Source organism: Rhinolophus ferrumequinum, chromosome 5 (assembly GCF_004115265.2).
Source record: "Rhinolophus ferrumequinum isolate MPI-CBG mRhiFer1 chromosome 5, mRhiFer1_v1.p, whole genome shotgun sequence".
NCBI classification, from domain to species: Eukaryota; Metazoa; Chordata; class Mammalia; order Chiroptera; family Rhinolophidae; genus Rhinolophus; species Rhinolophus ferrumequinum.
Genome location: NC_046288.1, coordinates 27,261,096 through 27,287,171, shown reverse-complemented (window position 1 = coordinate 27,287,171; position 26,076 = coordinate 27,261,096). Strand labels below are relative to the sequence as shown.

Below are 26,076 nucleotides of genomic sequence, written 5' to 3'. Positions count from 1 at the left end.
GACATTGAAGTCTCCAACTATGGTAATGAATTCATCTATTTCTCCTTTCAGCTCTATCAGTTTTGCCTCATGTAGTTGGACACTCTGCTGTTAAGTGCATACACACTGAGTATTTTTATGTCTCATCAAAGGCATTCTTCATTACTGTCAGTGTTTTCTCTCTCTAGTATTCCTTTTTGGTTCTTTCATAGAATTTCCATCTCAATGTTTACATTTCCCATCTGTTCTTGTACGCTGTCTGCTTTATTCATTATAGCCTTTAGCATATTAATCATAGTTGTTTTAAATTCCTGGTCATATAATTCCAATATTCCTGCTGCGTCTAGTTCTGATGATTACTCTGTCTCTTCAAATTGCATATTTTGCCTTTGATATACCTTGCAATTTTTTTCTTGATAACTGAACATGATGTACCAGTTAAAAGGAATTGCTATGAATAGGTCTTTAGTAATTAGTGGTGAGGCCTGGTGAGACAGGAAGTGCTCTGAGTATAGTTCTGATTAGGTCCAGTCATTTAGTGAGCCTGCGCCTCTGGACTGTAAACTTCACAAGTGTTTCTCAGTTTTCCTATCCACTCTCAGGTAGGACAGGATGGTTGGAATGGTTTGAAGTTGGGTCTTGCCTCTCCCAAGTTGGTCCCAAGTTGGGGACCCCTCAGGTCTATTAGGCTCTGAAAATACCCCAGCAGTTTAGGCTCTGGTTAACTAGTTAGCCCTGATGGCAGGCCTTGTCAAGAAGAATAAAATGCTCTGCAATATTTCAAAATGGTTCTTGTTTTCCTTCCCATGCCAGAAGCTGAAAGGAATTTTTCTTCAGTATTGATTGCGGGAAATTGGTGGAACTTTGTACTTGTTAGGATGGAAAAGTTGATTTCAAAGCACCTTACGTGCAGAAGCACAATATTCAATATATAAAGAGAACTCACATATATCCATAAGTAAACAGAAACAACCAATAGAAAAAAATAAGCTAAATTTACAAAAAGGAATCTCAGAAGAGGAAACCCAGATCCTCCCCCAACCAATATATGTGAAATGATCATTCTCACTGGTAATTAGGGAAAAGCAAATGCAAGCCACAATGAAATAGAATTTCATTTACATTGAAACGATGACAATATAAGTTATGTTGAAATGCACTGTACACCTGAAGCTGAAGCTGAACAGTAATGAATGTCAACTACAATTTTGTATATATATAGATATAGTTACAAGAAGCGGAGACAACATTAGGAATAGAGACAGTGGAAATGTAATGGCTGTATGTGATGTCAGAGGGGTAGTGGATGGGAGGAGGGAGGTTGTCACTGTGTCAGGGATATAAAGAATAAATGTCTAACTATCACATTGTTTTGTGCACCTGAAACTAATTTAAAAATGTTATAAATAAATAAATTAATAAATTAAATAAAACAAAACAAACAAAAAAAGAAATGCATACCTTGTGGTATGTCATTTGTCAGAAACTTCTACCTAGTTATAGCTAATTTCATTTGAAGCTAGTATAATGGAATTGGTCAACAGAGCTAGGATTATCCCAAATTACCACAAAGCTGTTTCTTGGGTGTAACTTTTAGGTGACCAATCCAAGACTAGGCTATTATTTTTTTTCTAAATAGCCAAGTCAGGGAAATTTGGATGACTCCTATCTTGAAACTATGGAAGTATGACAGTCATTAACAGTAGTCAGACAAGTTTCATCTTATTTGCTCTCTACATTTCACCTAGCCCATAAAAACAAACCAACCAACACTGGATGTAGCAGATAAACCTGTGAAACATCAACCACCTTAAAAGCTACACGAGAAGATTCTTATTTTTATTATCACCATCATCGTTGTCATCATCATTATCACCACCGTTGTTCCTGACACAGCCACAACAATCAGAACATTATGTACAGGTAAATGGGATTTAATTTGGGAAATCAAATCTGCAAAACCTAACAAGTTGCTACGGAGTATCTTCTAGCTTTTTGTTAATTAATTGCTTTCTATAATTTAGATTTTTTATTTCTGGACACTGTCAAGAAACATGCTATTGTTTCTGAGGTCTAAAGGCCTTGCAAAGTCTCTAAGAAAGTTTTAGGAAGTTGGAAAAAAGAATCAGATTTCAGCAAAATTTTACTTACTTTTAAAAAAAATCACCCATGAGAGCACTACCATTTTTGTTCTATAGTTGTATAACTGAAATCATGTTTTCTAATGTAAAAATATTTTATTAAAATAATTTAAATATCTAAATATCTTTATAGATTTTTGGAATAATGTACTTTATAACACACATCCTGGATTAGTAGCTGACAAGCTGCTGGGGTCCTTCAAAACTTCATAAATATTTAAATGAGTTCCAATCCTAGGGCACTTTGCTTTTCTAGAGAAAGCCATTCAACTCATTTGATTGCTGATTTCTCTGTTCCTTATTCAAAATTCTCTCCCTAGTGATTTAAAATCCTCTATGAAAAATAAAAGTTTTATCTTTATAAAATTTGGGGAATTTTGTACTAGAATCTTACTTTAATATTCTTCACTGTATAACAATTTAGGTGCATCTTATTCAAATGGCCAATAAATGAAAGTCTAATAAATAAAAACTACAATTTGTTATGGTTTGCAGTTTAACTACTAATGCAATATCAGAATGTGGTTATTTGGAAATCTAATCTAGGAAATGATACCTGTTACCGACTGTGGGATAAATTATAGTGTGATTAATGTTTTACAATTGTGAATAATGTAGTTACCATGATTTTAATCAATATTATTACTGTAATTTGATTAAGGTAATGGTTGATTATACCAGAATAGCTATGAGCTTTTACTTGAAGTAGATTCAAGTAAATTTAATTGAAGTAGATTTAATCCAAAAGTAAGGCAATTATAGTGTAGTTAAGTATATGGACTTGGTTAAATTTATTGAAGATTAAAATTTTTAACCTATTTTCTTTGTTCGATGAGTGGTTCATTGTGGAATTAAAACCCCTACATTAAAAAAAAAATTATGTCCAGACCAGCCTGGTCGCTCAGGTGGTTGGAGTACTGTGCTCCTAACGCTGAGGTTGCTGGTTTGATTCCCACATGGACCAGTGAGCTGCACCGTCTGCAGCTAAGATTCTGGACAAGTGAGCTGCCAACTGGGGACCAACTGACTCAGCCGGGGAGAAGCCTAAGGCTCATAATACCAGCATGGGCCAGGGAGCTGGGTCCTAGACAACTAGACTGAGAAACAACAGCTTGAACGGGGGAGGGGTGGGAGGAAGGGTAAGGGGCAGAGAAGGAGGGAAAATTATGGCTAAAAATTAATTTAGTAAATGATAAAATGTTTCACGAATGGACCTTTTTTTGGTATTTAGAACATCATTTTAACATTTCAGCTATTACTCAAAAATAATAATAAATTCCTTGAGTTTGTGCATTATATTTACTAGTGTTTAATCATAAACTACTGTATTCTTTTAGATATAAAAGAAATTCCCTAATTGTTTATGATAGTAAGAAATCCATAATGAGGAGAGAAAAAAGCCATATCAGCACTATTGTCAAAAATATGTATCCTTTAGAACTTTCCAGAGTATCTATAAGGGCTTGCAAAGGAAAACATTTTACAAGCTGTAATGTAGGGATTATTTGTATAGAAATCATTGTAGCTACATGATAATTACCATTCAGGCTACATAATATTTGAGTCCCTCAAACCAATATGCATGTTTCAGAAAGAATAAACTACCAGTCTAAGTTAAAACTGGTAATCCAGAACAATTTTTTTTTATATTTATTAAATTTATTGGGATGACATTGGTTAGTAAAATTATATAGGTTTCAAATGTACATTATCTATGTATTGCATTTTGTGCTCACCACTTAGAGTCAGTTCTCCTTCCATTACCAGATATTTGACCCCCCTTTTTCTCTTCTCCCACCTCCTTACCCTCTGGCAACCACTAAACTGTTGTCTGTGTGTATGATTTTTTAAAATTTTTTGTCTTGTTTGTTGCTTTCAGTTTTATATGCCACATATGAGTGAAATCATCTGGTTCTCAACTTTTCTGTCAGACCTATTTCACTTAGCATGACAATCTCGAGATCCATCCATGTTGTCACAAATGGCAGCATTTCATCTTTTCTTACAGCCGAGTAATATTTCATTGTATATATGTACCACATCTTCTTTATCTAATCATCTGTGAAAGGACACTTTGGTTGTTTCCATGTCTTGGCTATCATGAATAATGCTGCGATGAACATAGGGGTACATATATCTGAAAACATTTATCCATAAAGGTAGATATACCCCTATGTTCATTGCATCAAAACCAATTTGAGATCTCAATATCTTACTGCACTTCCAGTCATTAGAAGAAGCATATTATCAGATAGTAATAGGATAATAAATATTGTTATTAATTACCTTAATTGCACATTCCTTTAAAAGTGCGATTCATCTAGTACAAGAAACACTTGTACTAGTGTTGAAATAGCCTTTTTTCCTCTAAGGATGAAATTAAACACCAAAATTCCAGTATGAAAGTGTACATGAAACAGGAAGTTTTCTTTGAAGAGCATCGGGTTTTGGGAACACTAATTAATTAACGAGTCATTAAGAGGTATGAGGAAGAGGAAGGATTAAGAATAGAGAACAAAGCAGAGAGGAAAGAACTGGGTGGAGGTGTGCAATTGAGGCAAAAGATAATGTTTAAAAAAATTGTTTAAGAACCCCCCAAAGAACTTTCCTACCTAAAATTCAGTTGGTCCTGGAGGGATTAGAACAACAATAAGATTCTCATATTCATAGGGAATATCTAATCTGCCTAATGTATCCGCTGATTACAAACTCTTCTGTTTTGTACATTTTGTTTAGGATGATGCAGAATACAAAGCGACTGAGGGAACAGTTGAGGCAATTTTGAAATTTGAAATCAGAAATATTTTTAATGTTACAGGCCTTCCTCCAAATGGAATATTCCATGACATCATGTCTTTTAAGATACGATGAATAATTAGTATCTACACCTTATATAGATTAGACTAAGGACAGTCATAAGACTCTACTGTAACCCTAGATCACTCTTCCTGTATGATGCCAAGTCACTATATTTTCTGATCATTTTTTATCTAATTGATTTTGATGATGAAACTTACCTATCTATTACTTTATATGATACAAATAATCCATGTTATTGCAGAAACAGAAACTGTAGTTAAAGAATAAGTAAACAAAAAAGAAAAAGAAAAAAATCTATCAAAGATCTCATAACATGAGATAACTGCAGTTGATATCATGATGTTTTCTTCCACATTTAATTAAAACTTATAAGTGGTTGCATTATATAGTTGTGTTTATAAATCTGTATATGTCCTTGTGCATGATGTGGCTATAGTTTACAAAAATACAATCAGACCACACCTAATGTTACACAGTCTGATTAAGATAAATAACAAGAGCAAAGAAGTTTATCCTCAGTAACATAAGGACAGAAGCCCTGTCTATTTTGCTCATTGCTGTATCACCTGCAGCTAACATAGTACTTAAATATGATTTGTTAGAAGAATGAGTAGTAGGTCTATTCTCTTTGAGATATTTGTGGTTTCTAAGTTTTCAGCTAATATAATGGCCTAATGCATAAATTATAAATTGTGTTGTATCAGTTGAAGGAGAAACAGGTAGATTTAGAATGTCTACCATCTGATTTGAGCCATTTTTCCCCTTTCATAGGTACGGCACATTTGCCCGGAGATCTTGGCCACTATGGATGACAATTCTTACTTTTCTTGGAGTGATGGCAATTTTGGGAGTAACTATTGGTCTCCTTGTTCATTTTCTGGCAGTTGGTCAGTACAAACTTTTTAATTTTCACCCTTACTACTACTAAATCTCCTCTTACTTTTAGAAATTGTCAAGAAACAACAGAAATATTAAATTTCTTTGCAGGAAATTTCTCATTTACTCCCTATTTTATTTCAACATAATATTTTAATATTATTTGATACCAAATTTTATAAATTTTTTTGAATTAGATGCCTCCTTGTTCTACTCTGTAAGTTGTATCACCAATTACGGGAATTTGGGTAAGACTGAAATGTTCAATACTTTGATGCTAATATTCATCGTCAATAAAGGAGCTTATGTAGTAGGTTTGTAGTTGAGTTGTTATAGCTTTTAGTAAATATACCTCAGACTATAGAGATCACTGCTCTTCTTGGCTCAATTCTGGTACTGACAGATTAATCTGCTAACCTGCAAATATCCTAGTTCAGCATATTGGATGTAACAGTATGTTACACATTCTAGGTATTTGCTTTTCTGTTTAGTGATAAACTTTGCAGATTAAAATTATGAAATGGTAGGAAAAAGAGGGTCTTGGAATTTAGTTATTGCAATTTAGTCTTTGTAATTAGGAAGGAAAAGTCCCAGAGAGCTAAAGTTATATGCCAAAGTGACACAGCCAATATTTGACAGGGCTTAAACTAGTTCCTCTAACTTCATACACATTATTCTTTTCAGAATGATCTTAGATAACTTCTTAGAGCCTGGCATTTGCTTTGCATATACACTGGTTGCCATAAGGAAAAACTAGGATAAACTATTTCTATTTTAGATTGAAATGATATTTCTGACCTTTAGGAAAATTAATTATTATAGCTTAAGAGATCACAGTTTTCAGTCTATTATTAGCACTCCTTAAAGACTATGTAGTGCTTTTTTTTTTTGAGTTAGACTTTTTTTTATTATTATTATTAGTTTCAGGTGTAGAAAACAATGTAATAGTTAGACATTTACACTTCTCACAAAGTGATAACCCCCCACCCCCAGCGACTACCCCTCTAACGTTCTATATAACTGTTACAATTCCATTGACTATTCCCTATGCTGTACTCCACATCATCTGATGATATATATATTAAATTATAGTTGACATTCATTGTGCTGCAGCTTCAGCCTCAGGTGGACATTAAAAAGCACTACATAGCACAGTGTAGATGCCTGACCACTGCACTATGTAGTGCTTTTTAAAGTGGCTCAAAATCACAATTGTTCTCAAAATGTATGAATGGCTAATAGCTTAACCAAAACAGGGTACCATTTTTATAGTAGCTCTTATTTTTAAAAGTATATATGTGACCGGGAAGAACTACCTCAGGTCTTATCCCGTTTTAAATTATGGTGGTCTAGTATATCAGGGGAAGCAGTTTACATTTGGGGACAGAAAAAACTGAAGAATGTGAGACCTGTGATGCATGTCAAGCACCAGCCACCATATGCTGTAGGGAAGTGCACGGGCAGGATGAAGTCCTCAAGAAATGATTCCAGGGAATGGAAAGCAGACCAACAGGCAGTGGGCATGAGAGAGAGGAGAAGATCATTCAGAAAGGGAAAGGGGAGGTTTGTAATGTTTCCTGTATCAGAACTACTTAGAAAGATTTATTGCGTAATCATGAGGTTAAGAATTTCAATTATAACATGAAAAACTTTTCATCTCTAGTGAATACTCAGGTAAATTGCTATTGGATGCCTCGGCTGATGTTTTGAGGAGGATGCTGCAGGACAATAATGTCTATTATCATATGAACAAAAAAGGGGGATCACTTTATGAATGCTGTGTAGTTGCCATTTCTAGAATAAGGGGATATTCATTCCCCTTCATTTCCATCCTCTTCCTTTCTCCCACCCTCTGCTTATATCTAAAGCTGCGTTGAATTTTAATTTTGAGATAGAGATTTGGAGGGACTTAAGGACAATTACTGTTTTAAAATTCTTTGAGTATTTCCTTATTTCACAGGAAAGATTTACCATTACCAAGGTGGTTTTCATATTTCTGGAGTCACATACAATGATAGTTGTGAAAATGAAGCTTCACAAGCTAGTTCAGATCTGAGTAAAGATATTGAGACTAAGGTAAGTCAGTGATTTCTTTCATTAATTTTATTATAAATTTGATTGAAATGGACATGATGGATCTTTTATTTTTTCTCCTGACAGATATCTGATGCATTTCAAAATTCTAGTATGTACAGAGAATATATCAACTCTCAGGTCATCAAACTTCTGTAAGTACAAACATATTCAGGGTATTATGGAAAGGGAAGTAGGTGATATGAAACATCTCAGCCCTGGTTCCACATAATAACAAGAGCAAAAACAACAGAGGGAGGGAGGGAGGGAGAGAGAGAGCAAGGAAGGAAGGAAGGAAGGAAGGAAAGGAGGGAGGGAGAGGAGGGAGGGAGGGAGGGAGGAAGGAAAGAAGGAAGCAAGGAAGGAAGGAAGGAAGGAAGGAAGGAAGGAAGGAAGGAAGGAAGGAAGGAAGGAAGGAAGGAAAGAAGAGCTCTTCATAAGTTAAAGTATCATTTTATTTAACAAATTTCTGTCCACAGTAGGAACTGTTCGGTACAAATCTGTAATCTCTATACTTAAAGAAGAATTTCAAGTTGTTGGTGGCAGCCAGTCCTAACTGACATCTATAATAAAAGATAACTGTAACTCTGTGGAAAACAAGGAGTCCAACTTCATTGTTTTGCCCCCCTTATATTAGCCTCCTCTTCTCCCATCCATACCCATCTGGACATAATTTTCCTAAAATGATCCTCTTTTGATCTTCTTAGTATTACCATTATTGTAATAACTGTGGAGCAAAGTGAATCATTTAAGATAACACATGTCTATGTAAGTCTTTGAAGTGTGCTTGAGGGTTGAGGGGAGGGAAGCAGGAAGGAGGGCATCATGGAGCATAGGGGATGCATGAGAAGAGCAATCACACTTCTACTTTGCTAATTGCCAGTATCTATTCTGGGGAATTCTGAACTTCCAAAATAAAATAAATGGAAAAATCCAGATGCCCAACCGCCAACCAACCAAGTATTTACCTATAGACAAACAAAAGCCTTCAAAGACCCTTCCACTGATCATAATTATTTGGAAATAGAGTTGTGGTTTTTTTAAAAAATTGTGATCAATATGGTGTTTGGTTTGAAGTCTTCTAAAATGAATTAATCTCTTTTCTTGATTAATAAAGTGCACTGAATGTTTAAATAATGGAGATTCTCTTCATGCTGTAGAGTTGTCTTTTTGAGATTTCTCATAGTAGAAATCTATTGGGGTAGACTTGTATAAGAAACTATAGAAAGATGCTTAGGACTGGTTCCTGAATACATTCTAGAAGTTATCTTTTGAATAGTTCCCAGTCCTACATTTAAATTCTCATTTATCACAATCTAAAATTAAGATATTAGAAAAATACCTGTATGAGAACATGGTTATGATAAAATCTCATGTGAATCATTTGTTGGTCAGTACTCAGTTTCTCCTATATGTTTAAAATATTCTGATTTCTAGTGTGTGGTTTACATATTCCTTAATGAACAATACCTCTAAACCAGTTAGAAGGTTTCTGGGGACACTTGCCCTTTACATATAGTAAGACAATATCTGTGTATTGTTGTTTGATATATGTAAAGGAAATATAATCAAAATGTGAGAAATTCAATGTGTTTACAAAATATATGAAAAATCAAGAAGCGACACAGCAGGACATTTCTGTTGTTTCTAGTCCTAATCCCAGTGGTTCAAGTGTACAGTTGCAGCTGACATTCAAGTTTCCTCCATCAAAGAGGGATAGCATGAAGCCTGAAATCAAAGCTATCTTGAATCAGATATTGGAAGACAACATGTCATCCTGGAATGCAGTTTCAGCTTCCATTAAACTTATAGGTATTTTACTTATTCCCATTATTTTCTATTCTTAGGTTTTTTGGCTTTTCATTAAACTTATGGGTATTTTACCTATTTCCATTATTTTCTATTCTTAGGGTTTTTTTGACTACTTTTTTTTTTTTTAAGTACTAGAAAAAAAAAAAATCAAGAGTTTCAGAAATTTATTCAGGAAATAATGTGCTTCCCAAAGTCTGGCACTTATACAATGAAATGTAGAAGGGGCAATGCCATAGGATTTTTATCTGAAGAGTGATAGAAATGAGGGTTAAACTGTGGACATATATGTAAGTTTGGAAGGGTTTGCTGTTATGTATGGAAAAGGGAGTGACAGGTCCTAAGTGAAGTGTTATTTCTCCCTACCCTCTATTCTTGTCAGGATCTCATTATAGAAAACAGATTTAGGGTTTTCTTGATCATGCAGTGTGGTGATTACAGGGGTAAGTGTGAAGTTGGCGATAGAAAATTCTCATTGTTTCTTGTGGAAGAATGGGAGTAATACTATTAAAGAAAAAAAAAACACAAACATAACCTGGAAGAATTCCTTAGAAAACAAGGGAAGAAAATGATAGGATTTTGCCCAGTACAGAAAGTAAAGTTTGTAAAGATCTTCAAGGTCCTGCAAATGTCTTGAAATTTTCACCTGGATTGTTAAAAGTTCTGTTAGGTGCTAAGCATGTGGTTGCAGAACCCAGTTTTGTGGTGCTTCCTGACTTCCTAGTGTCCTTGAAGACTGCCAACTGCCAGTTATAGTTCCTCTGCCTCAGACTACTGACCCTACCACCAATGGGCCATTCATGGGAAGTGAGTTTGAGGTAGAACTGCTCAAAGGAGCAATACAATTCCTCTGTGGGTAGCTGTGGGAAAGAAGGCTGTACTAGTTACTGCCCTTGTGTGTTCTTATGTGTCTTCCTTTAGTTTCCTACTCTCCCTTTCTATTTAACATCTTTTCCCAATAGAAAAGAGATTTAAGTTAAATTCTCAAAATTTCATAACTCAGTCTTAGTAATAAGATGACTCTAACAAGCAGGATAGGCCCAATGAAAAATAATTTTAATTGAAATTTTTTCCCTTTAAACTATAGATAAATCTGAGCATTTCAGAGTAATGAGAACTATCAAGAGAAAGAAATCCAAAGATAATGCCCCATCCCATTTTTAGTAATAATGTCAGTTTCTTACCTGACTAAATATTTTACTACATTATAAAATTGAGAGCTTTGTATTTTTCTTTTATTTTCTCTTTTCTTATACTACTTGGTAGAGATGCAGAGAGATGGTCAAAATATAACAAGTAGAAGTGAGAAGGGTTGATAATCAATATGTAAAATAGTCTGAATAATTAATTGTGGGTGTAATTGGGCTAGGAGAGTTAGTGTCTATGTACTTAGATTGAAAATAATTATTCGGTGATATTTTATCAATTTTATGTTTTTTAAATTTCAGAAATCAGCAAGGCTAATGCTGAAATGCTTACCAACAACTGTAAGTTTAGAAACCTTATTGTAAATTTAACACATTCACAAATATTTCCCCCGTTATTTTCCTAAAAAGAATCTTGAAGTACATCACGTAGAAATCCATAGTAGTCTTTCAAAATTATTGGATATACCAGATATATATCTGGAATTTCTTTTTGAAAAACACTGGCATATGAATTTTTAACATTTGTAAGCACTTGTCCAAAAGGATGAAACAAGACCTTATTCCAAAGAATACAATCATAAGTAAAGAATATCATATCTGAATAAATTAAAATAGGAAAGATTGAAGAAACAATAAGGACAACTTAGGATAATAAGAAAATAAAAAACTAGGCTGTATCAAAAACATTTATTATAAGATGAAAAAAAGTTCTGTACCTTTTAAATAAATTCTCTTTAGACTGTCGTGTTGCTCACAAGATACAACCCTGCATTCATTCACTTAATGGATATTTATGGAGTATCTATTGACCACATGGGGCCTTACAGACAGCACCGCATACGCTATGCAATGCACAGACATTAATGAAGCAAAGTCTTCACCTTGAAGAATTTTGCAATTTACTTAGGGAGATGAGAATAATCACAAATAGGTAATAATGAAAGTCAGTGGTTGCAAGATGCTGAAGACTGGAAAAGAAGATCAGTAAAAGACACCCAAACCAAGATGGACTGGGGTGCTGTGATAACAGTACATTCCAGGAAAGAAAGAGCCTCACTTAGGAGATGCCAGACAATCACTGGAGTGTTTCAAGCAATGTTTGTAAGATACATATTTTATAAAATATCCATAACCTAAGATATCCACTCCTGTAAAAAGAAATTCTTTCTTCAGGTTGTGGGAGACAAGTGGCCAATAGCGCGGTAGCAGGCAACCGAATTGTCAACGGGAAAAATTCTCCGGCAGGGGCGTGGCCATGGCAAGCCAGTATGCAATGGAAGGGCGTACCCGTCTGTGGAGCATCTCTGATCAGCGGCAGGTGGCTATTATCCGCAGCTCACTGCTTTGCTACGTAAGTGTGAAAGTCTGACTAAATGTAGGATTCTGGGTATTGGCTTATTTGGGGTAGTCTTGGGGGTTAACCTAAATGTGTGCAGATTCACCAAGGCCAGATGCAACTTACAATTACTTGCATAATTGAAGGGCAGTGGAGGCATCTAATTTGGCAAAGAAGGGAAAGTGAATGGAAGCAATTCAAATTTTCCAAATAGCTACTTTGGCCGGATACTATAATAAATGCTTTACTTACATCATTTTACTTCATCATAACAATAATTCTGTGTGGAAGGTATGATTAAACCTATTTAAAGATGAGGAAACTAAGGTTCAGAAATAGTGACGTCACTTCGCCAAGATGATATAGCTCTTAAATAACAGAAATTGAATGTGAACTCAGGTATGTCTGACTCTAGTTACTAGATGCTTACTTGTCTTGCCCTCCTGGGGTTTACAATCTCGTTCAAGAAATTCAAATGTCACAAAATAAAGGTAAGGCAGCATAGTGTAGTAAATATCTCATGCATGGTACAATAAGGGCTATGGAAATTTAATGAAGGAAAATAGCATATCCATCTGTGATATGAAGATGTAAGATTTGTTCTGGACCCTACATAGGTGTATAAGATTTGATTGATGGGGTAGGTGGATGGGAAAGCATAATATGTGTTTTCAGTTGAGAAAACGCTATTCTTCAAATGTGCTGAGATGGAACAACACAAGTTATATTCTGTGGACAACTAACAAAAACAACGATTTGAAGTAGAAAGGAGTTTGTAAAACAAAACGTTAGAAAGTAGACTTAGAAAATTTACATTGATTGGGGACATCTCTAAATGGCAAGATGCTTACTTACTGAAGAAGTCTCTCACAAAGCATTTGATAGGATTTGTCTCCGATGTTACTTTCCAAAAAGTAGTCCGTGGACCATGGACCACCTGGGGAACTTGTTAAAAGTATAGATTCTTAAGTATCACACTACACCTTTTAGTTATAAATCTCTGGAAATGGTTGATTCTAAGGGAATGGAGTTTAAGAAACACAGCTATAAGTATGTGGATTCACTGAAGGTTTTAGAATGGTAGAAAGATTAAAGAGTGTCACTGTTACATGAGGGTCTTGAAACCTTTAGAAAAGTATCTGCCCTTTTGAGGGAAGGTAAGAATAGTGAAATAGGATATTAAGTACTAACTTGAGAAAAAGTTTCAGTGGGGAACTGGAGAAATGGGTCATAAAATCTATATTAGAAGCTAAAATGCACTGACTTGGTAAACATAATAGGGTAGTTGGATGAGAATAAGTTGCAATTTTTTTATCTAAGCATATGCCCAGAGCCTCCAGGCTCTTGGAATTCAGGCTGCAAGAATGATTCTGGACCCCATCCACTGAGGCTGATTCCTACCTAAGTCAAATGCTCAGGAACTGGATGGGGCTGAAGTAGTAGCAAAAGACATCAGTGATGCTAATTAGGAGGCTTTGCAGAAGGCTGATGGCTCTACTAGTCCTTAGCACTATTTTTATGTGACTGCAGCATTTATAACATTTCCAAGTCAAAGGCATCTGTTAAAAATAAGAATTTAAGTGCTGGGTGGCCAATTAGCTCAGTTGGTTAGAGCACAATGCTCGTAACACCAGGGTTGTCAGTTTGATCCCCGCATGGGCCAATGGGAACTATGCCCTCCACAACTAGACTGAAACAACTACTTGACTTGGAGCTGATGAGTCCTGGGAAAAATACACTTAAAATAAATGAAAAAGTAAAAAAACAACAACAAAAAAAAATTAAGTGCTTTACAGTATTGTTTGAAAACTTCATGCCTTAAAGTTATGAGATAATAACCACTATGAACACTGTTGTGACACAGAAACTGAGTGTATTTTAATTGAATTGTGTCTAACAGGAAACATAATTCAGAAGATTGGACTGTCAACTTTGGAACTATAGTAAATAAACCATATATGACACGGAAAGTCCAAAATATTATTTGTCATGAAAATTATAGCATGGCTGGGATTCTTGATGACATTGCCCTTGTGCAGCTGACTGAAGAAGTCTCTTTTACAAAGTACGTTCGTAAGATTTGTCTTCCTGAAGCCAAAATGAAGCTCTCAGAAAATGACAGTGCTGTAGTTACAGGATGGGGAACACTTTCTATGAATGGTAAGTTTTTCTGTAAAAACATAATAACATTATAGGAATTGTTATTTAAATAATCAATCGATCAATCACTCTCGAATGCAATTAACCAATCAGTAAATATACTGAAAAGAAAACCAAGTGGTGGGATGAAAAGTGTGGTATTACGTTCAATTTCTAAAATCTCTCTGGAAATAAGAATTGGAAAAATCGTGGTCGTGTGTGAGGCAGCCAACTCTAATAAACATCAGAAAGAGACTAATCAAATCTGGGACTGGCCTGGCTCCTGGGGACCCAAAGAATCTGCTGTATTTTATAGATATTTTTTGTCTCAACAAACATGGTTAAAGTCCCCATAATATGCAGAATTTGATGCCTTTAGGTCGTGTTCCAAAGATACTTCAACAGGCCTTTGTGAAGATTATCGACAACAAAGTTTGCAACGCTCCATATGCATATTCTGGCCGGGTGACTGATAATATGCTATGTGCTGGATTTATGTCAGGAGAAGCTGATGCCTGTCAGGTATGTCTAGATACATTTTCAAATAATTTTCTCCCAAAGTACTGATTCCATGGAAGTTTTTATCAACACAAAATATTTTTCTGTGTTAATGACTTCCACGGAGTAGCTTCTTATTTCAACCCACATAAAAAACATTTATTAATCCTTTTTTATGTACCAGATACCAGCCTAGATGCTGGGATTCAGTGATGAACAGAATCCCTGCCCTCATGGAGTTTTCAGTCTAGGAATCCATACAAAGGATGATACTTACAAGGAAATAAAATAAATGTGAGCGTATTTTCTGGGCAACCTGCAGATCTAGAATGCTGCCTTGTTCTTATCCAGAGGTGCAGCAGGAGGTTCAGCATGTGCAAATGTCTCCCATTGCTCAGAGCAGCTGAGTCACTTTCACCATAGTCAAGGTTGAACTCATTATAAAGTCAACTTCTAGGCTGCCCAATCCAACATTTGGCCGCTGTAGGTAATGTATTCTAATTTGGAGTTTTGCTGGCATTTGAGTAAACCCAAGATTTTTAGGACCAAAGAGGGCAGATTGTTTTCAGTGCCCAGGGGCTATTGAAAACTCTGGAGGAGAGGTAAAAGGAAATTCGTCGACAGGACAAGAAACGTTTTTTTTTCTCTTTTGCTTCTAGAAAGATTCTGGTGGACCACTAGCTTATGCTGATTCTAGAAATATCTGGAAACTTGTTGGAATAGTAAGTTGGGGTGATGGATGTGCTAAAAAGAACAAGCCAGGTGTCTATACTCGAGTGACTGCTTATCGTGACTGGATTACCTCCAAAACTGGACTCTGAAAGAAAAGTAACTTTGGAATGGAACATAAAGAAAACTGCCTCAGGGTATTCTTGGCTGTTGCTTTAAAATCTTCTTTTGATTGTTGGTATACCAATCATTTTCTTATATACAAATATATAAAAGTCTTTATCAATATTTTATCTCTAAAACACTATTTGTTTATTTATCTACTTACCTAATACAGGAAACTGCAAGAAAAAAAGATGGCCAAAATATTTTTATTAATATCCTAGTTCTGATTTATCCTATCGTTATATTCAGAATTGACCTTAAATTATTTTTCAGAATTTAAAAAACTACATATTTTGTTAGTATGAGAACAAATATGCTGGACCTACAAAATAAATTATTTTTCATACTATAAATTATAATTGCATTTTGTCTCACTGGAATATGTAAAACATATAAAGTACATTTTTTATTTACATGTGAGATAGTTTGTGTACCTCCTAAAATAATACAATCTTTGAGTGGAAAAGAGATATTAGAGGTTCAGCTAGACCGAGTCTCTCAATTTGTAGATCAAGAAATTGAATACTAGAGAGGAAAATTTGTGTACTTAAAGTCAATCGCCAGCCTCTCTGATTAAGTTGTAACCCTCATATGAATTTCCCCTCACAACAGTTCAGATCCAAAATTCATCAGAAATTTAAAAATGATTTTAAGTTGCAATTATTTATATAATGTTTTGTTCATGTCCTTCTTTTGTTACTTGTTGGCTTTCACTTGAAGCAAAAATAATGTGAGTTCCTCAAGGGCAGGGGACTGTGTGGCATCTACTGCAGTAGCTCTAATCTCTGCAAATAATTTACCTTTTGTAATTTCCTGAAATTAAAAAGTAGCTAAAAATTTTAAAAGCAGCTAAAATAAAGTAAAACTACTCCTTTCTTTAATGTTTGTAATATTACTTTTTAATTATAAAGTATGACTCAAATGACATACATAATGTCACGACAATCCACAACCAGGTGTGACAAGATGGTGTTTTTCTCTATCACTTTTTTCACAGGCAGGTCACACATATTTATTGAGCACCTAGTGTGTTCCAGGAACTGTCAGGTATATACAGACATGGAGACAATGCTTTCATTCAAGGATGCTGCATTAAGTAGATAAAGAAAGCAGTATAAACATAAATAAGAGAATTCTGGATTGTGATAAATGTTAAGAATAAGAAGTAAATAAAAAGTAATATGATAGAAAACAGTGGGGCAGATGAGGAATACTTGAGACTGAGTAGTCTGAGTGACTTCCCTAAGACAGAGCATTTGAGCTGGACCTAAATGAATAAGACACAAAATATACAGAACATCTGAGGGAAGAGCAAAACGAAGGAACAAATGTAAAGTCCTTGAGACAGAAACAAGTGAGGTGGATGTGTGGGCAGAAACAATTTTTCTGTCATCAGCTATTCCTTCTCAGTTTCTTTTGCTGGACCTTCTACATCTTGCAGTTTTCACTGATTCTAGTAGGTCCTAAAGGAAAAAAACATGAGTAAACTCCAGAAAAACAACAACAAACAACTAAATAAAATGGAGACAAGCAACCTACCAGAAACAGAGTTAAAAAAATGGTTATAAGGATGCTCAATGAACTTAGGGGAAGAGTAGATGAACTCAGTGAAAACTTTAACAATGAGATAGTAACCATGAAAAAGGACCTAGAGAGGGGACAACCAAGATGGCAAAGTAGGTAAATGCTTTGCTTACTTTCTCTCACAACCACACCAAAATGACAACTAATCTACAAAACACCCATTATTGAGAATCACCTAAAATCAAGCTGAATTGAAGCCTTTCAACTAAGGAAAGAAGCCACCTCCAGACTGGTAGGAGGTCAGAGTCATGGAACAGGCTGGTCCCACACCCACGTGTGACCATTAAAGATCGGTAGGGCTATTTCAGCTGTGGGGGATCCCCCCTTTCCCGAGAGGAACGAGCAATCTCAACCCCACCCCAGCCCAGAGTTCCAGTGCCAGGGAGAGAAGTCCCCATAATTTATGATTGTGAAAACCAGCAGAGATTGCAACTCAGTGAGACTGAGTGTGGCTGCACTCACAGATGCTCTTCTTAAAGGGACTGTGCGTGGATTTATCCACCAACAGAATCACTCTCTCTGAGCTCCAGCACTGAAAAGGCAGCAGGGACAAATGGTGGGGAATTGAATTGTCTGGCTTGGGACAGGGCTAGAGAGGTGGCTTTTTCCTAGACGGGGGAGCTGGTGGAGGCCACTGTTTCTTTGCGCCCTCCCCGTTCTTGGCCTATAGATGCAGGCGGCCACCATATCTGAGTCTCTGCTGTTCATTCCCCACACCCTGGCAATTAGAGACCTGAACCCCCAACCCCCAACTTTCAGGCACACCCAGCCTGCTTTCAGTGGCTTTTTTGTGCATACAGCTCTAGCTGTAGACTTTCCTAGGGTCTCTCAAAGGTTTGCAGAACCCAGACAAGCAGCATCTGGCTTGAGTATGTCCTGTACCTCTGACTGAGCAGCCCTAAACCAGCACTAGCAGCAGCTGGCCTTGGTTTACAACTTGGCCTCTCAAGGCACTTCCAAGCACAGCATGGTGGCAGCCATCTGTGGATTTCTTTCTGGGTCTTGCTGGGTGGCCCCTGGTGGGGCACAGGCTGTGGCTAAAATTGACCTACAGCTGAATCCTTCCAAGGTGGTCCTGGGGCTGACGCCCCCAATGGCCAGCTTCAAAATGAGATGGACCATCACCCAGATGACTCCAAATATGACACACCAAGGGATGGATTGAGCAAACACCAGAGTTCTGCTGAGGCAAATCCTGCTCCATAGAGTCAGCCCCTGCACAACAACTCTTCCACTGTAGTCAAGGCCAGTTCTCATAACCAGTGAGCCCAGGGGTCGGTACCTCCTGTTGATGTACACTTATCAACCAAGGCTCAACTACACACAACCCACACAATGGACACACCTGGAGTGCACGGCTCAGGTGACCAGAAAGACTATATCACTGAACCCCACAGCACACCTACTACATAAGGCCATGCTACTAAACCGGAAGACATAGCAGTGCTACCTAGAAACAAACACAGGGAGGCAACCAAAATGGGGAGACAAAGAAACATGTCCCCCAAAAAAGAACAGAACAAAGCTCCAGAAAAAGAACTAAGCAAAATGGAGATAAGCAATCTACCAGACAAAGAGTTCCAAACACTGGTTATAAGAATGTTCAATGATCTCAGAGAGAATTGCAATAGAATGATAGGAAGCATAAAAATGGAGATGGAAACCATAAAAAAGAGCCAGTCAGAAATAAAGGATACAATAACAGAAATGAAGAATATATTACAGGGAATCAACAGTAGATTAGATGAAGCAGAGGATCCAACCACAAGATGAGGTAGCAGAAAACACCCAACCAGAAGAGCAAGAACAAAAAAGAATCCAAAAAATTGAAGAGAGTTTAATGAGCCTTTAAGACAATATCGGGTGGGGGATGAGGGTGAGGGGGATCAAATGTATGGTGATGGAAGGGGAGCTGACTCTGGGTGGTGAACACACAGTGTGATTTATGGATGGTGTGATACAGAATTGCACACCTGAAATCTATGTAATTTTACTAACAATTGTCACCCCAATAAATTAAAAAAAAAAAAAAAAGACAATATCAAGTGTACCAACATTCACGTTATAGGGGTATCAGAAGGAGAACGGAGAGAACAAGGAATTGAAAACCTGTTTGAAGAAATAATGACAGAAAACTTCCCTAATCTGGTGAAGGAAATGGACATACAAGCCCAGGAAACACAGAGAGTCCCAAAGAAGATAAAGTCAAAGAAGGCAACCCTAAGACACATTATAATTAAAATGGCAAAGGTTACAGACAAAGAGAGAATCCTAAAAGCAACCAGAGAAAAACAGTTAGTTACCTACAAGGGAGCCCTCATTTCTCAACAGAAACTTTGCAGGCAAGAAGGGAGTGGCGAGAAATATTCCAAATGATGGCAAGCAATGACATACAATCAGGATTGCTTTATCTAGCAAGGCTATCATTTAGAATTGAAGGACAGATAAGGAGCTTCCCAGACAAGAAAAAGATGAAGGAGTTCATCACCACCAAACCAGTATTACAAAGAGTCTCAGAGGGACTTCTTTAAAATGGAAGGAGGTTTAAGGATGGGTGAAAGGAAAGGGATTGAAAAGTACAAATTGGTCGTTATACAGTAGTCATGGGGATGTAGGTTATAGCGTAAGGAATATAGTCAATAATGTAATAACTAGGTATGGTTAATGATAGGTACTAGATCAATCAGGGTGATAGATGGGAATGGGGTTGGGGGCAGGGTGAAAATGGTGAAGGCATTAATAAATACAAACTGGCAGTTAATACAGTATTGGGGATATAATAAACAATGTTGTATAGATATGTAAGGTGCCAGATGTGCACTGGACTTGATCAGGGGAATCACATCATAGACTGTGTAGATGCTTGAACAATGTGCTATACGCCTGGAGCTGAAGTGAAATAATAATGAATGCCAAATATAACTAAATATATAGGTATATATATATAGTCATGGGATGTGGAGCACAACATAGGGAAGATAGTTGATGGTATTGTAACAGCTACATAAGATGTTAGAAGGGCAGTAGCTTGGGGATGGTGTTATCACCTTATGAGGGGTTTAAATGTCTATTACATTGCGTTGTGCACCTAAACTAATAAAAAGTAAATGAAAACAAAAGAAACACCATTACATGAAGAGGCAAGCCACAGATGAGAAAGATTTGCAATGCACATAACTGACAAAGGTTTCATATCCAGAATAAAAAAAAAAAAAAGACACAGCAATGGAAAAATGGGCAAGAACACGCTTTTCACTTCACACAAAGAAAATACAAATGGCCAAAAAACATATAAAAGGTGCTTAGCCGCATTAGTAATAGAGAAAATGAACTAGAATGAACTACTACAGACCCAGAAGATGACTAAAAGTACAAAGTCTGACAGTGCCAACTGCTCGGAAGAACTATTGTTGAATGGACAAGAGAGCTCTTACACATTGCTTGGGTGAGCAAACTTGTATAATCATTTTTGAAAACAGTTTGGAATTACTTTTTAAAGTTAAGCATAGACATTCCTATAACCCAGCATATCTGCTCCAAAGTGTATACCTAAGAGAAATAAATGCCCAGGTTGAGCAGTAGACATGTACAAGAATGTTCACAGCAGCATTATTTATGATAGCCCCAAGTTGGAAACAACCCAAAGGTCAATCAGTAGTAGAAAGGATAAATTATTAGTGGTATAATCACCCAGCAGAATGTTGTATATCACACTAAAAGTGAATGGACTACAGTTGCATGCAATTCTTATAAATAATATGGAGTCAAAGAAGCCAGACACAAAAGAAAAACACTTAATGAATGCCTGTATATAAAACCCATAAGCAGACAAAACTAAAAATGTCCCAGTCCCCACAGTCTTTCAACACTTCCTGTACTTATGAGCTACATGAAGAGTGATAATAAAAGATGGAGTTGAAAACAAGTTGGGGAATTACTCTTTTGTCCCCAGCCACAGACAGTACCCTGCTAGAATATCTCCTGTTTGGAGGGGTGATGTGAGAATGGTCTTGGAGGTGAGCTGAAAGAAAAACAGGAGAGTCAGACATCCCTTCTATGGGAGTTCATTATGATGACCTCAGTGACATTTTAATAAAATCACTCAAGTAAGGAGGTCATAATGACAAATTTCTAGTGTGCTAAACCTTCTTCAGAGACTTGGAGACCATGATATGGGACAACAGGCATGGGCAATTTCTGAGGTGCTAGCCAAAATGGGGCCACACAATTTTCACAAGATTCCCAACAACAAACAATTAAGTTTGGTATATGTTCTTCCAGTTTTTTCAGGGTATCTAAACATTTTTTGTTGTTATAAATATGGGATTATATTACACATACAAACACTTTTAAAAAAAAATAAAACAATGTTAGGTTAAGTTAAAATTTTAACACATATAGATAGATCTACTTCACACTTTAGGGGATGATTGATATATTCATTATCTTGATTGTGGTGATGGTTTCACGGGTGTCCACACAAGTGAAAACTCAAATGCATATTTTAAATATGTGTAGTTTATTGTATTCCAGTCATACCTCAGTAAAATTGGAAAAGTATTGTGGAAAAAAAAAAAAGAGAGAAACCATAAAAAAGAACTTGTCAGAAGTGAAGAATACAATAACTGAAATAAAGAATTCACTAGAAGTATTCACCAGCAGACGAGATGAAGCAGAGGACAGAATCAATGATTTGGAAGACTAGGTAGTAGAAAACACCCAATTGAAACAAACAAACAAAAGACAGAAAAATCACTTTAAAAATGAGGCTGGTTTAAGAGCCCTCTGGGACAACATCAAATGTAACAACATTTTCATCATAGGGATACCAGCAGGAGACAAGAGAAAGCAAGGGATCGAGGACCTATTTGAGAAAAAAATGACTGAAAACTTTCCAAACCTGGTGAAGGAAATAGACATACAAGCCCAGGATGTGCAGAGAGTTCCAAACAAGATAAAGTAAAACAGACCCACACCAAGGCACATTATAATTAAAATGGCAAAGGTTACAGACAGAGAATCCTAAAAGAAGCAAGAGAAAGGCAACTAGTTACTTACAAGAGAGCTCCCATAAGATTGTCAGCTGATTTCTCAACAGAAACTTTGCAGGTCAGAAGAAACTGGCATGAAATATTCAAAGAGATGACAAGCAAGAAACTACCAAGAATACTATTCCCAGCAAGGTTATCATTTAAAATTGAAGGTGAGATAAAGAGCTTCCCAGACAAGAAAAAACAAACTAAAGGACTTCATCACCACCAAACCAATAGCACAAGAAACATTGAAAAAAAAGAAAAAACTTCTTTCAGAACAAGGGGGAGGGGAGGAGAACATAAACATGAATAATAAAATGTTCAGAGAACACACTTGATATGATTTTAGTCCTCTTAAATTTATTGAGATTTGTTTTGTGGCCTAACATATGGTCTATCATGGAAAATGTTCCATGTGCATTTGAAAAGAATGCATATTCAGCTGCTTTGAGGTAAAATGTTCTAAAAATATCAATTAAATCCATTTGCTCTAGTGTGTCACTTAAGGCAACTCTTTCCTTGTTGATTTTCTGTCTGGAAGATCTGTCCATTAGTGTTAATGGGGTATTAAAGTTCCCTACTATGATTGCATTATTGTCAATCTCTCCCTTTAGGTTGGTCAATATTTGCTTTATATATTTAGATGCTCCTATGTTTGCTACATAAATGTTTACCAGGGTTCTATTCTCTTGTTGGATTGATCCATTTATCATTATGCAATGTGCCTCTTTGTCTCTTATTAAAGCCTTTGTTTTAAACTATACTTTGTCTGATGTTAGTATCGCTACCCCAGTTTTTTTGTTTGTTTGTTTCCATTTGCATGAAATATCTTTTTCTATCACTTTACTTTCAGTCTTTGTGTCTTTCAATCTGAAGTGGGTCTCTTGTAGGCCGCATATGTATCGGTCTTGTTTTCTTATCCATTTTGCTACCTTACGTCTTTTGATTGGAGTAGTTAAGCCATTTACATTTAAAGTAAAATTGTTGTCATTTGTAGATGACATGATACTATATAGAGAACCCTAAAGATTCCATTAAAAAATGGTTAGAACTGATAAATGAATTCAGTAAAGTAGCAAGATGCAAAATTAGCATTCAGAAATCAGTTACATTTTTATACACCAATAATGAACTGTCAGAAAGAGAAATTAAGAAAACAATCCCATTTACAATGACATCAAAACAACAACAACAACAACAACAACAAAACCCAAGGAGGTAAAAGACCTGTACTTGGAAAACTATAAGACACTGAAGAAAGAAATTGAAGAAGATACAAATAAATGGAAGCGGAAGCATATACCGTGCTCATGAACAGGAAGAATTAACATCATTAAAATGTCCATACTACCCAAAGGAATCTATAGATTCAATGCAATCCCTATGAAAATGTTTATGACTTTTTTCACAGAACTAGAACAATCTTAAAATTAATATGGAACAACAAAAGACCTCAAATATCCAAAGTAATCTTGAGAAAGAAGTATAAAATTGGACGTATCACACTATCTGATATCAAACTATATTACAAGTCTATAGTAATCAAAACAGCATGGTACTGGCATAAAAACAGACACATAGATCAATGGAACAGAACAGGGTGTCCAGAAATAAACCCACAACTATATGGTCATTTAATCGATGACAAAGGAGGCAAGAATATACAGTAGAGTAAAGACAGTCTTTTCAATAAATGGTGTTGGGAAAACTGGACAGATACATGTGAAAAAGAAAAAAAAAAAAGAAAGCGGACCCCTTCTTATACCATATGTAAGAATAAGCTCAAAATGAGTTAAAGACATAAATGTAAGACCTGAAACCATAAAACTCGTAAAAGAAAACATAGGCAGTAAACTCTCTGACATTGCTTTTAGGAATATTTTTTGGATATGTCTCATTGGGAAAGGTAAACAAAAGACAAAAATAAACAAATGGGACTATATCAAACTAAAAAGTTTTTCCACAGCAAAGGAAACCACCAACAAAATGAAAAGAGAGCCTACTTAAGGAGAGAAGATATTTGCCAGTGATATATCTGATAAGGGCATAATATCCAAAATTTATAAAGAACTCATACAACTCAACACCAAAAAACAAACAATCCCATTATAAAAATGGGCAGAGGACCTCAATAAACATTTCTCCAAAGAGGATCGACACAGACAATAGACATATGAAAAGATGTTCAACATCATTAATCATCAGATAAATGCAAATTAAAATGGGACATCACTTCACATCTGCAGAATGGCCATCATCAATAAATTAACAAACAAGGAGCCCGGGAACCCCACACTGGTGGGCACGGAGCGGGAGCCCCCCACCAGCTGCAGCCGGGCGCCTCGATGTGGAAACAGAGCAGGGTTCCACGTCTGAGGAAGACAGAGCCTTGTGCCCGCCGGCCCGCCCCGCCCTCTGGCCCTGGTCTGGGACACTGCCCTTCACTGCTCAGCTAAGGGTTCCAAGGGCTCTCCTTTCTCTGGCCCGTGCCGCCGAGTGCCCAGGGTGTTGTTAACACCTGAACGGAGTGCGCAGTGGACGGTCAGGGCGCCAGAGCAGGAGCCCTCTGGAGCCTCGGGTAGGGGAGTGAAACTGGAACCGTCGGGGAACATGAGTGAATTTTGGCACAAACTGGGCTGCTGTGTGGTAGAGAAACCCCAGCCGAAGAAGAAGAGGCGACGGATCGACCGGACAATGATTGGGGAACCAATGAATTTTGTCCACCTGACTCACATTGGCTCTGGGGAGATGGGGGCTGGAGACGGATTTGCCATGACAGGCGCGGTGCAGGAGCAGATGAGATCCAAGGGAAACCGAGACAGACCATGGAGCAATTCCAGGGGCTTGTAGCTCCAACAGGAATGGTTCTGCTGTCCGAAGCTTCCCTCTGTCCAGCCCAGAAGAGATGCTGCCCCCTCCAGATCCCTCCTAGAACCAGTGCCCCCAGGGCCCCCTTTTCCCCCCTCTGCCTCATAGTGCCTCGGAAGGCTTGGGGGCTGGCCTCCCTCCACTCCCTCTGGCTGTAGCCCCTCCTGGAGATGGGGTCAAAGCAGCAGGACTGACCAAGTGACTACTCGTTGGCCAGAGGAGCGCAGCTGAAGCCCTGGACGCTCTCAGATCTGAAACGGGAGTTTCTGGGAACCTGGAAAGAGTTCCCTTCTCCTGAATGACGGTCTACGGGCCACCTGTTTTTAAACTCTGAACCTGGAGCTCCTTAAGTGGCAGATGGGTGAGGTTACCAGAGCTGAAGCTGGCTTTGCCGAGCAGCTCCTACCTCCCTGCCCTCGCCTCCTCCCTCTCGCGATGAACTGACGCAGACGTCAAGCAGGGGCTGGGAGGGTGACCACTGCCTGGGCTACTCTCTCTTCATCTCAGACCTTAAGCTCACCGCTCGTCAGTACCTCTCTACCAGATCCAGCGTCTTTCTCTAGTTAGGCCCCTGTCCCTGTTTCGTAGCATTGCTAGCTCCTCGGCACCTTTCCCTCTTTTTTAAATTAATTAAAGATTTAATTTAAAAAAATAAATAAAAAATAAATTAACAAACAAGTATTGCTGAGGATGTGGAGAAAAGGAAACCCTTATGCACTGTTGGTGGGATTGCACATTGGTGCAACCACTAACAAAAACAGTTTGGAAGTTTCTCAAAAAATTAAAAACAGAATTCCCTTATGACCAGCAATTCCGCTTCTGGGTATTTATCCGAAGAAATCCAAAACACTAATTTGAAGATATGTATGCACCCTTGTATTCATCGCAGCACTATTTTAATAGCCAAGGTATAGTAGCAACCCAAGTGCCCATCAATA

General features: G+C 37.1%; 2 protein-coding genes across 2 annotated transcripts; both read left to right on the top strand.

The window, feature by feature from the left end:
* The first annotated feature begins 1,833 nt into the window (after window positions 1-1,833).
* Window positions 1,834-15,810, top strand: LOC117022456 (transmembrane protease serine 11B-like). The gene is made up of 10 exons (XM_033106530.1): window positions 1,834-1,902; window positions 5,712-5,827; window positions 7,777-7,892; window positions 7,977-8,044; window positions 9,541-9,701; window positions 11,147-11,185; window positions 12,020-12,197; window positions 14,083-14,342; window positions 14,701-14,843; window positions 15,479-15,810. Exons 1-10 carry the CDS (start codon window positions 1,895-1,897, stop codon window positions 15,638-15,640), a joined length of 1,251 nt encoding a protein of 416 aa, XP_032962421.1. The 5' UTR covers window positions 1,834-1,894; the 3' UTR covers window positions 15,641-15,810.
* An 8,959-nt stretch (window positions 15,811-24,769) lies between these two features.
* On the top strand, window positions 24,770-25,770 carry LOC117022335 (CDC42 small effector protein 1-like). Its single transcript, XM_033106330.1, has one exon. It carries the CDS (start codon window positions 24,881-24,883, stop codon window positions 25,118-25,120), a length of 240 nt encoding a protein of 79 aa, XP_032962221.1. The 5' UTR covers window positions 24,770-24,880; the 3' UTR covers window positions 25,121-25,770.
* The last annotated feature ends 306 nt before the right edge of the window (window positions 25,771-26,076 follow it).